The sequence below is a fragment of the Tachyglossus aculeatus genome, chromosome 21, assembly GCF_015852505.1.
Source record: "Tachyglossus aculeatus isolate mTacAcu1 chromosome 21, mTacAcu1.pri, whole genome shotgun sequence".
In the NCBI taxonomy this organism is placed as follows: domain Eukaryota; kingdom Metazoa; phylum Chordata; class Mammalia; order Monotremata; family Tachyglossidae; genus Tachyglossus; species Tachyglossus aculeatus.
Genome location: NC_052086.1, coordinates 14487450 through 14500234, shown reverse-complemented (window position 1 = coordinate 14500234; position 12785 = coordinate 14487450). Strand labels below are relative to the sequence as shown.

The 12785-nt window shown below is 54.5% G+C and overlaps 1 protein-coding gene across 1 annotated transcript in view; it reads right to left on the bottom strand.

Moving 5' to 3' along the window:
* Window positions 1–834: 834 nt before the first annotated feature.
* The window catches only part of FBXL19 (F-box and leucine rich repeat protein 19), a 29324-nt gene continuing 17373 nt past the window's right edge, over window positions 835–12785 (bottom strand). The window contains 4 exon segments of the mRNA XM_038763393.1: window positions 835–1353; window positions 1472–1690; window positions 2873–3034; window positions 3200–3363. Coding sequence (XP_038619321.1) covers window positions 1175–1353; window positions 1472–1690; window positions 2873–3034; window positions 3200–3363 — 724 coding nt within the window. The 3' untranslated portion in view covers window positions 835–1174.

Sequence of the window (12785 nt, the reverse complement as noted above, 5' to 3'; positions counted from 1 at the left end):
AATGGAGGAGTGGGCCAGGTCGGTCCGGGGAAGACCCCTCTCCCCCATCCCCATCCCGACCCCAGAGACGGGGGAGGGGGCGGGTGGCTCGAACCGGGAGCCGCCCGGTCGAGGCCCGGTCCAAAGTGGATGTCCCAACCTCACCCCTCTCCCCCGCATCCCTCTCCCGAGGTCCCCCAAGTTCAAGTAACACTTCAGTACAGGTGAATGTTCAAGTATTTTTCGGGGGGGTTGGGGGAGGGGAGCGACCCTCAGAGCCCCCAGCCCAGGGGCCCCCACTCCCTGCCGGGCCCAGCTTCCCCATACAGCAGTAAGGCCCTTGCCTCCCCCTCCCCCCATTAGCTGCCATGAGAGTGACGGTTCAAGGGGTTGGGAGGGTGAGGGGGGAGAGAGAAGGGATAGAAGTGTTGGGGTTGAGGGAGGATGGCCTGCCTTTCTGCTCCCCGTAATCTCGTTGCTGTCCCCCTCCCGCCCCCCGCACTCATTTCCCACCTCGCCACTCTTCCTATCTGGCCCTTTTTCCCGCCCCTTCCCTCCTGCCCCCGGTCACCTCAGCTCTCCCTCTCCCCTTTAAGCTTCCCCTCTACCCGGCACCTGTTTCCCTCACCCCCTCTTCTCATCCCGCCACCCCCCCAACCCTCCGTTTCCCTTCCCAGATCCTCCAACGCCCCGGCCCCTGTTCCCCCACCTTCCGATCCCGTCCGCCCCCCTCACCCCATCCCGCCCAGTCGGGCCCCCCGCTCCCAGTTCCGCGCCCATTGGTCTCCCCTTCTCCCCTCCCCAAGCCCCCGATCCCTCTGCCCCCTGCTGAACCCCCAGTGAGCTCCCCCCCGCCCCTCAGCTCTCTCAACCCCTTCGGTACCTCTGCCTCTCTCCCCCCAAGAGGACAGACTATGAACAAGATGGGAGGTGGGGAGAGGGAAACGGGAACCCCCGGGATATCAGTGCAAGGGGGGGGGGGGGCGGTGGCGTGTGGAGGAGAAGGAGAAAGGGAGAGGGAAGAGCCTTGAGTCCCCAAGGTGGAAAACGGTCACCAAAGCGGGATACCAACCGACAAGGTGGGGAGACCCAGCCACCCGGGGGGGAAGGAGGGATGGGGGCGGTGGAGACAAAGCCACAAGGCAGGAGTCCTGAGGTGGCTTCAAGTCCCGGGGGGAGGCAGGGGGCACCCCCACTAGCTGTCCTTGAGCAGCAGTTTCTCCTCAGGGCAGCGGAACGGGCCGGGGGGCCCGCTCGCCGCCAGGCGGGCGCAGGCCTCGGGCGAGAGTTGACGGCACGAACGGAGATCCAGGCGGCGGAGGCGGGGACAGCGGCGGAAGAGCGGGAGGCAGTGATCCGTGAGGCGGTGGCAACCTGCGGGGTGGGGAGACGGGGTGGGTGGGCAGAAGATGGGGACAACCCCGGCACCTCCAGGATGGCGGCGGTCGAGAACCCGGGGGGGTGACGTGGCCGCGGACGGGACCCCCCCCACCTGCTAGGTTGAGGTGGACGAGGGTCTCGCGAAGCGGGGAGGTGGGGGCCGTGAGGAGGTGGACGCTGGGGTCTCCCACGTGGGCGCAGTGGCTGAGGTCCAGGGCGCTGAGCTGGGGGGCGTGACGTAATAGAAGGCGCAGGGAGGCGTCCGTCAGCTCCAGGCCGGCCAGCCGCAGCTCGGCCACCCCCTGCAGCCGGCCCCGGCTCTCTGTCTGACCTGGGGGTGACAATCATAACAGCGAGGGCGTTTATTAAGCGCTGGCTACGTGCGGAGCACCGTTCTAAGCGCTGGGGAGGTTACAAGGTGAGCGGGTGGTCCCACGGGGGGGCTCACGGCTTGACAGATGAGGGCACTGAGGCCCAGAGAAGGGAAGTGACTCGCCCAAAGTCACGCGGCCGACAGGCGGCGGGGCCGGGATTTGAACCCGTGACCTCTGACTCCAAAGCCCGGGCTCTTTCCACTGAGCCACGCTGCGGGTCGGGAGAGAGGGTCAGCCCTCCGGCCAGGCTGGCCTCCGGGCCTCATCTTCCTGGCTCGGAGCACCCTCGGCCTCTTTCCCCACACCTCCAGGACGCTGGGACGAGCTTTGCCCTCCAAATAATAATAACCGTGGCATTTGTTAAACGCTCACTGTGCGTCAGGCATCACTCTAAGTGCCGGGACAGATACAAGTTCATGAAGTTGGACACGGTCCCTGTCCCCCGTGGGGCTCACGGTTTCAACCCCCATTTTACAGGCGAGGGGACTTTTAGACTGTGAGCCCACTGTTGGGTAGGGACTGTCTCTATATGTTGCCAACTTGTACTTCCCAAGTGATTAGTCCAGTGCTCTGCACATAGTAAGCGCTCAATAAATACGATTGATGATGATGAGGGGACTGAGGCCCAGAGAAACGAAGCGACTTGCCCACGGTCACGCGGCAGACACACGGAGGAGCCGAGATTAGAACCCAGGACCTTCTGATTCCCAGGCCTGGGCTCCACCCGCTACGCCACGGTGCTTCTCCGTCTCGAGACGGAGAAACGGCCGAGGCGCTGAGGGGACTCAAGAGGGGCCGACCTCGCTGGTCGTGCTGAGAGCGGGCCCGGCGGACGCCGGCCGGGGACGGCGGGTCGGGCAAAGGAGAACCAAATAATCATAATAAGGATGGCACTCGTTAAGCGCTTACTATGTGCGAAGCCCTGTTCTAAGCACCGGGGGGATACAAGGGGATGAGGTCGTCCCACTGGGGCTCACAGCCTTTTCCAGATGAGGTCCCCGAGGCCCGGAGGAGCCAAGTGACTTGGCCAAGGTCACGCCGAGGCGGGATTAGAACCCACGACCTCGGGGCTCTCTCCACCGAGCCGCGCTGCTTCTCTGGACGTGGAAAGGGGCGGGCAGGGGCGGCAGGCAGGGCACCTGGCTTGGTATCAGGCGGGGGCAGCAGCAGCTCCCGGAGCTGGGAGTCCTTGATATCCTCAATCCAGCGCAGGTCCAGGAGCCTCAGCGCGGGCAGGGGGGCCGAGCCCAGGGCCGACACGGACAGCCAGGAGCAGCCCGACAGCACCAGCTCCTGCAGGCCTGGGGGGACGGGGATGGGAGCACCGACACGGACATGCACACGCCGCCGCGGGTGCCCCCGCGGAGACCCCCCGCCGGGGCCCTCGCTGCCCGCGGGTGACCTCCCCGGGCCGCCCTCCTCCTCCTCCTCCTCCTCCTCGGGGGCCCTGCCCTCGCCCTACCTACCCTGCAGCCGGTTGAGGAGCCACATGAGCTGTTTCTTGGAGACGCCGGTCCAGCTGAGATCCAAGGCCCGGGGTTGTCGCCTCACCACCCCGCTCAGCATCGGTGGGGTCAACGATTTCCGCCGGCTCAGGTCCATGCGGGGCCACAGGCGCTTGTCGTAGCACCTGTGTGGCCGCCAGGGGGAGACACGCACCTAAGCTCGGGGGGGGGGGGGGCCCATGCCAGCCCCCCATAATAATAATTTATTATTATTTATTTATTACTTAGTAAGCGCTTACTACGTGCCAAGCACTGTTCTAAGCGCCGGGGAGGTTACAAGGGGATCAGGTTGTCCCCCGGGGGGGGCTCCCAGTCTTCACCCCCATTTTACAGATGAGGGAACTGAGGCCCGGAGAGGTGAAGTGACTTGCCCAAAGTCCCCCAGCCGACATGCCAACCCCCCCATGACCCGTCGGTCAGCCCTCCCCCCCCCCCCCCCCACCTCTTCCAAGGCCAGGTCTGCGTTGCCAACTTGTCCTTCCCAAGCGCTTAGTCCAGCGCTCTGCACACAGTAAGCGCTCAATAAATACCACTGAATGAATGAATGAATGCCCTTCCGGCTCCATTCGTCCCATCGTATCTATTGCGTGCTGACTGTGTGCACAACGCTGGACTAAGCACTTGGGAAGGACAAGTCGGCAACAGGGCTCCCCTCCTCCAGGAGGCCTTCCCAGACTGAGCCCCCTTTTTCCTCTCCTCCTCCCCATCCCCCCCCGCCCTACCTCCTTCCCCTCCCCACATCACCTGTATATATATTTGTACAGATTTATTACTCCATTTACTTCTAGACTGTGAGCCCGCTGTTGGGTAGGGACCGTCTCTATATGTTGCCAACTTTCCAAGCGCTTAGTCCAGTGCTCTGCACACAGTAAGCGCTCAATAAATACGATTGAATGAATGAATTTTACTTGGACATATTTACTATTTATTTTGTTAATGATGTGCGTCAAGCTTTAATTCTATTTGTTCTGACAATTTTGACACCTGTCTCCATGTTTTGTTTTGTCGCCTGTCTCCCCCTTCTAGACTGTGAGCCCGTTGTTGGGTAGGGACCGTCTCTATATGTTGCCGACTTGGACTTCCCAAGCGCTTAGTCCAGTGCTCTGCACACAGTGAGTGCTCAATAAATACGACAATGAATGAATGAATATAGGGAAGCAGCGTGGCTCAGGGGAAAGAGCCCGGGCTTGGCAGTTGGAGGTCACGGGTTCTAATCCCAGCTCCGCCACGTGTCTGCTGTGTGACCTTGGGCAAGTCGCTTCACTTCTCTGAGCCTCAGTTCCCTCATCTGGAAAATGGGGATGAAGACTGACAGCCCCACGCGGGACAGCCTGATCACCTTGTATCCCACCCAGGGCTTAGAACAGTGCTTCACACAGAGTAAGCGCTTAACAAATGCCATCACGTGGCTCAGTGGAAAGAGCCTGGGCTTTGGAGTCAGAGGTAAAGGGTTCAAATCCCGGCTCCGCCAATTGTCAGCTGTGTGGCTTTGGGCAAGTCACCTCACTTCTCTATGCCTCAGTGACCTCATCTGGAAAATGGGGATTAAGATAGTGAGCCCCCCGTGGGACAACCTGATCATCTTATAACCTCCCCAGAGCTTAGAACAATGCTTTGCACATAGTAAGCACTTAATAAATGCCATCATTACTATTATTATTGTTATTATGTCTGCTCTGTGACCTTGGGCAAGTCACTTCCTTCCTCTGGGCCTCAGTGACCTCATCTGGAAAATGGGGATGAAGAGTGTGAGCCCCACGTGGGACAACCTGATCACCTTGAATCACGCACAGCGCGTACAACAGTGCTTCGCACATAGTAAGCGCTTAACAAATGCCAGCATCATTATTGTTATTATCAATCAATCAGTCAATCGTATTTATTGAGCGCTTACTGTGTGCACAGCGCTGTACTAAGCGCTTGGGAAGTACAAGTTGGCAACATATTATGTCTGCTGTGTGACCTTGGGCAAGTCACTTCCTTCCTCTGGGCCTCAGTGACCTCATCTGGAAAATGGGGATGAAGAGTGTGAGCCCCACGTGGGACAACCTGATCACCTTGAATCACGCCCAGCACTTAGAACAGTGCTTCGCACATAGTAAGCGCTTAAATGCCAGCATCATTATTGTTATTATCAATCAATCGTATTTATTGAGCGCTTACTGTGTGCACAGCACAGTACTAAGCGCTTGGGAAGTACAAGTTGGCAACATATTATGTCTGCTGTGTGACCTTGGGCAAGTCACTTCCTTCCTCTGGGCCTCAGCGACCTCATCTGGAAAATGGGGATGAAGAGTGTGAGCCCCACGTGGGACAACCTGATCACCTTGAATCACACCCAGTGCTTAGAACAGTGCTTGCACATAGTACGCGCTTAACAAATGCCATCATCATTACTGTTATTATGCCTGCTGTGTGACCCTGGGCAAGTCACTTCCTTCCTCTGGGCCTCAGCGACCTCATCTGTTAAATGGGGATGAAGACTGTGAGAAGCAGCGTGGCTCAGTGGAAACAGCCCGGGCTTCGGAGTCAGCGGTCATGGGTTCAAACCCCGGCTCCGCCAATTGTCAGCTGTGTGACCTTGGGCAAGTCACTTCTCTGGGCCTCAGTTCCCTCATCTGTAAAATGGGGATTGACTGTGAGCCCCCCTGTGGGACAACCTGATCACCTTGTAACCTCCCCAGTGCTTAGAACAGGGCTTTGCACATAGTAAGCGCTTAATAAATGCCATTATTATTATTATTGTGAGCCCCCCGTGGGACAGCCTGACCGCCTTCTATCACGGCCAGCGCTTAGAACAGTGCTTCGCACATAGTAAGCGCTTAACAAATGCCATCATCGTTATTATTATTACACAGAGACGGTCCCTACGCAACAACGGGCTCACCTTTCTTCCCGCCCCCCAAGTAGCTCCTCTTTGCCCCCGCGGGGCCGCGTTCGAGGAGGAACCAAGCCACGGCCTGGCGTTAACGGGGGGGGAGATGGCCAGCCCTGAGGAGGGGCCGAGCAGAAACAGGGCAGGGAGGGGGAAAAGAAGTCAGTTGGAAGCAACCACAGAGGGTCCGTCCAATCCATAGTCACCCGGGGCTCCCACAGTAATAATAATAATAATCAGAATAATAGTATTTGTTAAGCACTTACTATGTACCAAGCCCTGTTCGAAGCGCTGGGGCGGTAATAATAATAATAATAATGATGGCACTTGTTAAGCACTTACTATCATCATCAATCGTATTTATTGAGCGCTTACTGTGTGCAGAGCACTGTACTAAGCGCTTGGGAAGTCCAAGTTGGCAACATCTAGAGACGGTCCCTACCCAACAGCGGGCTCACAGTCTAAAAGGGGGGGACAGAGAGCAAAACCAAACATACCAAGAAAATAAAATAGAATAGATATGTACAGTAAAATAAATAAATAAATAAATAGAGAAATAAATATGTACATATATACATATGTGCAAAGCACTGTTCTAAGCGCTGGGGGCGGGGGATACGAGGTGATCAGGTTGTCCCCCCGGGGGGCTCCCAGTCTTCATCCCTATTTTCCAGATGAGGGAACTGAGGCCCAGAGAAGTGACTTGCCCGAGGTCACGCAACTGGCAATTGGTGGAGCCGGGATTTGAACCCATGACCTAATAATAATAGCATTTATTAAGCGCTTACTGTGTGCAAAGCACCGTTCTAAGCGCTGGGGAATTTACAAGGTGATCAGGTTGTCCCACGTGGGGCTCACAGTCCTTAATCCCCATTTTCCAGATGAGGGAACTGAGACCCAGAGAAGTGAAGTGACTTGCCCAAAGTCACACAGCTGACAAGAGGCGGAGCAGGGATTTGAACCCATGACCTAATAATAATAGCATTTATTAAGTGCTTACTATGTGCAAAGCACTGTTCTAAGCGCTGGGGAATTTACAAGGTGATCAGGTTGTCCCACGTGGGGCTCACAGTCCTTAATCCCCATTTTCCAGATGAGGGAACTGAGACCCAGAGAAGTGAAGTGACTTGCCCAAAGTCACACAGCTGGCAAGTGGCGGAGCCGGGATTTGAACCCATGACCTAATAATAATAGCATTTATTAAGCGCTTACTGTGTGCAAAGCCCTGTTCTAAGCGCTGGGGAATTTATAAGGTGATCAGGTTGTCCCATGTGGGGCTCACAGTCCTTAATCTCCATTTTCCAGATGAGGGAACTGAGGCCCAGAGAAGTGAAGTGACTTGCCCAAAGTCACGCAGCTGACAAGTGGCGGAGCCGGGATTTGAACCAATGACCTCTGACTCCAAAGCCCGGCTCTTTCCACTGAGCCACGCTGCTTCTCTAGATACAAGGTAATTGAGTTGTCCCACGTGGGGCTCACAGTCTTTATCCCCATTTTCCAGGTGAGGGAACTGAGGCCCAGAGAAGTGAAGTGACTCACCCAAAGTCACACAGCTGACAAGTGGCGGAGCCGGGATTTGAACCAATGACCTCTGACTCCAAAGCCCGGGCTCTTCCCGCTGAGCCACGCTGCCTCTCTAGATACAAGGTAATTGAGTTGTCCCACGTGGGGCTCACAGTCCTTAATCCCCATTTTCCAGATGAGGGAACTGAGGCCCAGAGAAGTGAAGTGACTTGCCCAAACTCACACAGCTGACAATTGGTGGAGCCGGGATTTGAACCAATGACCTTGGACTCCAAAGCCCGGGCTCTTTCCACTGAGCCACGCTGCTTCTCTAGATACAAGATAATTGAGTTGTCCCACGTGGGGCTCACAGTCTTTATCCCCATTTTCCAGGTGAGGGAACTGAGGCCCAGAGAAGTGAAGTGACTTGCCCAAAGTCACACAGCTGACAAGTGGCGGAGCCGGGATTTGAACCCATGACCTCTGACTCCAAAGCCCGGGCTCTTTCCACTGAGCCACGCTCCTTCTCTAGATACAAGGCAATTGAGTTGTCCCATGTGGGGCACACAGTCCTTAATCCCCATTTTCCAGATGAGGGAACTGAGGCCCAGAGAAGCTAAGTAGCTCGCCCAAGGTCACCCAGCAGACAAGTGGTGCAGCCAGCATTAGAACCCACGTCCTAAGATTCCCAAGCCGGGGTGGGGAGGGCCTCTGGGGCGCCAAACACAACCAAAAACCCAACAGCGCTTAGGTAGAGGTGATCTGTATATATGTATATATGTTTGTACATATTTATTACTCTATTTATTTATTTATTTTACTTGTACATATCTATTCTATTTATTTTATTTTGTTAGTATGTTTGGTTTTGTTCTCTGTCTTCCCCTTTTAGACTGTGAGCCCACTGTTGGGCAGGGACTGTCTCTATATGTTGCCAATTTGTACTTCCCAAGCGCTTAGTCCAGTGCTCTGCACATAGTAAGCGCTCAATAAATAAATGTGATTGATGATCTGTCTACAAAACTTTCTCCAAACAATGAAACTCTCCAATTCCCTGCTACGGGACAAGGAAGATTCAGATGCTGGTGGTATCAAATATTTCCTTCTGCGTCGGATATTTAAGAGACACCTATAAGACTGCGTTGAAAATACAACTGAGACTTTTTCCTCTTGGCTGGGTCATCACCACACTCTGTTGGGAAATATTTGGCCAGTGTTAACAGCCATTGGAGAACGTTTAGTACATATTTACTATTCTTTTTATTTTGCTACTGATGTGCATCCAGCTTTAATTCTATTTGTTCTGGCGATTTGGACACCCGTCTCCATGTTTTGTTTTGTTGTCTGTCTCCCCCTTCTAGACTGTGAGCCCATTGTTGGGTAAGAACCGTCTCTAGATGTTGCCAACTTGTACTTCCCAAGCGCTTAGTCCAGTGCTCTGCACACAGTAATCGCTCAATAAATACAACTGAATGAATGAACAGCGCACACCCTCTCTGAGTTCTAGCTGGCCCCGAGGGGAGTTTATTTATTCCATTTATTTTATTTTGTTAATTTGTTTTGTTGTCTGTCTCCCCCTTCTAGACTGTGAGCCCGCTGTTGGGTAGGGACCGTCCCTATAGGTTGCCAACTTGGACTTCCCTAGCGCTTAGCCCAGTGCTCTGCACACAGTAAGCGCTCAATAAATACGACTGAATGAATGAATGAATGGAAGTCACCGGAAACGAGCCCGGCCCACTGCTTAAAGTCCTTCACAACAATAATAATAATGCTAATGGCATTTATTAAGCGCTTACTATGTGCAAAGCACTGTTCTAAGCACTGGGGAGGTTATAAGCGCTTCAAGGCTGTCCATCCATCGCCTCGCCCCCTCTTCCCTCCCCTCCCTTCTGTCCTTGTCCAGCCCAGCCCGCACCCTCCGCTCCTCTGCCACTAATCTCCTCACCGTACCTCGTTGTCGCCCGTCCCGCCATCGACCCCCGGCCCACGTCCTCCCCCTGGCCCGGAATGGCCTCCCTCCGCCCATCCGCCGAGCTGGCTCTCTTCCTCCCTTCAAAGCCCTACTGAGAGCTCACCTCCTCCAGGAGGCCTTCCCAAACTGAGCCCCTTCCTTCCTCTCCCCCTCCCCATCCCCCTGCCTTACCTCCTTCCCCTCCCCACAGCACCTGTATATATGTTGGTACAGATTAATTACTCTATTTTACTTGTACATATTTACTATTCTATTTATTTTATTTTGTTAATATGTGTTGTTTTGTTGTCTGTTTCCCCCCTTCTAGACTGTGAGCCTGTTGTCAGGTAGGGACCGTCTCTATATGTTACCAACTTGGACTTCCCAAGCGCTTAGTACAGTGCTCTGCACACAGTCAGCGCTCAATAAATACGACTGAATGAATGAATACAAGGTGATCAGGTTGTCCCACGGGGGGCTCCCAGTCTTCATCCCCATTTTATAGATGAGGGAACTGAGGCCCAGAGAAGTGAAGTGACTTGCCCAAAGTCACCCAGCTGACAATTGGCTGAGCCGGGATTTGAACCCCTGACCTCTGACTCCAAAGCCCGGGCTCTTTCCACTGAGCCCTCTGCTTCTAATAATAATAATAATGATGGTATTTGTTAAGCGCTTACTATGTGCCAAGTACTGTTCTAAGCGCTGGGGGAGATACCAGGTGATCAGGCTGTCCCACGCGGGGCTCACAGTCTTCATCCCCATTTTACAGATGAGGGAATTGAGGCCCAGAGAAGTGAAGTGACTTGCCCAAAGTCACACAGCTGACAAGTGGTGAGCCCACTGTTGGGTAAGGACCGTCTCTATATGTTGCCAACTTGTACTTCCCAAGCGCTTAGTCCAGTGCTCTGCACACAGTAAGCGCTCAATCAATACGATTGATGATGATGAAGTGGCGGAGCCGGGATTAGAACCCATGACCTCTGACTCCCAAGCCCGTGATCCTTCCACTGAGCCACGCTGCTCCTCACCAATGGTATTTGTTAAGTGTATACTATGTGCCAAGCACTGTTCTAAGCGCTGGGGGAGATCCAAGGTGATCAGGTTGTCCCACGGGGGGGGGGGCTCCCAGTCTTCACCCCCATTTTACAGATGAGGTAACCGAGGCGCAGAGAAGTGAAGCGAGTGGCCCAAAGTCACACAGCTGCCAAGGGGCGGAGCCGGGATTCGAACCCATGACCTCTGAGTCCCAAGCCCGGGCTCTATCCACTGAGCCACGCTGCTTCGTGGCTCCTGGCCCCGGGGAGCTCCGGCCACATTGGGAAGGGGAGCCCTTCTAGCGGAGAATCCCGGCCGGCCGGAGCGGAGGCGGGCGGGGAACGAAGACTGTGAGCCCACTGTTGGGTCGGGACCGTCTCTATATGTTGCCAACTTGGACTTCCCAAGCGCTTAGTACAGTGCTCTGCACACAGTAAGCGCTCAATAAATACGATTGAATGAATGAATGAAGACGTGGAACACCAGCAGCAGCTGCTACAGTACTGAGCGTTTAGTATAGTGCTCTGCACACAGCCAGTCAATCGAATTCGTTGAGCGTTTCCTGTGTGCCGAGCACTGTACTAAGCTCTTGGGAGAGTACGACAGAACAATTAGAGAAGCAGCCTGGCTCAGTGGAAAGAGCCCGGGCTTTGGAGTCCGAGGTCATGGGTTTGAATGCCGCTCCGCCACATGTCTGCTGTGTGATCTTGGGCAAGTCACTTAACTCCTCTGGGCCTCAGTTACCTCATCTGTAAAATGGGGATTAAGTCTGTGAGCCCCATGTAGGACAACCTGATCACCCTGTATCCTCCCCAGCACTTAGAACAGTGCTTTGCACATAGTAAGCGCTTAACAAATGCCAATTATTATTATCATTATTATTACTAAGCGTTTAGTATAGTGCTCTGCACACAGCCAGTCAATCGAATTCATTGAGCGTTTCCTGTGTGCCGAGCACTGTACTAAGCTCTTGAGAGAATACAATAGAACAATTAGAGAAGCAGCGTGGCTCAGTGGAAAGAGCCCGGGCTTTGGAGTCCGAGGTCATGGGTTCAAATCCCAGCTTCGCCACTTGTCAGCTGAGTTTGGGCGAGTCACTTCACTTCTCTGGGCCTCAGTTCCCTCATCTGCAAAATGGGGGTGAAGCCTGTGAGCCCCCCGTGGGACAACCTGATCAACTTGGAACCTCTACAGGGCTTAGAACAGTGCTTTGCACATAGTAAGCGTTTAATGAGCCTACTGTTGGGTAGGGACCGTCTCTATATGTTGCCAACTTGGACTTCCCAAGCGCTTAGTACAGTGCTCTGCACACAGTAAGCGCTCAATAAATACGATTGAATGAATGAACGAATGAAGACGTGGAACACCAGCAGCGGCTGCTACAGTACTAAGCGTTTAGTATCGTGCTCCGCACACAGCCAGTCAATCGAATTCGTTGAGCGTTTCCTGTGTGCCGAGCACTGTACTAAGCTCTTGGAAGAGTACAACAGAACAATTAGAGAAGCAGCCTGGCTCAGTGGAAAGAGCCCGGGCTGTGGAGTCCGAGGTCATGGGTTCAAATCCCGGCTCCGCCACTTGTCAGCTGAGTTTGGGCGAGTCACTTCACTTCTCTGGGCCTCAGTTCCCTCATCTGCAAAATGGGGATGAAGCCTGTGGGCCCCCCATGGGACAACCTGATCAACTTGGAACCTCCCCAGGGCTTAGAACAGTGCTTTGCACATAGTGAGCGCTTAATGAGCCCACTGTTGGGTAGGGACCGTCTCTATATGTTGCCCACTTGGACTTCCCAAGCGCTTAGTACAGTGCTCTGCACACAGGAAGCGCTCAATAAATACGACTGAATGAATGAATGAATAAACGCCATTATTGTTGTTGTTATTATTAATAGACAGGCACATTCCCCGCCCACAGCGAGCTTACGGTCTAGAGGGGAAACTTACAGTTGCGCTCAATAAATACGCCTGGCTGACAGCTGTGAGAGACCCCGGCTCTGGGGGTGAACCCCGCAAGAGTCGAGTCGCACCCCACGAGAGGCGGCTAGCTCCAAGGAGGCGGGAGAGGCACTTAAGCGCTTAGCACAGTGCTCTGCACACAGTAAGCGCTCAATAAATACGACTGATGACACGGCCGGCTCTGAGCTCCGACCGCGTGACGGTCCGGCGATCGCCGGATCCTGGGATGAG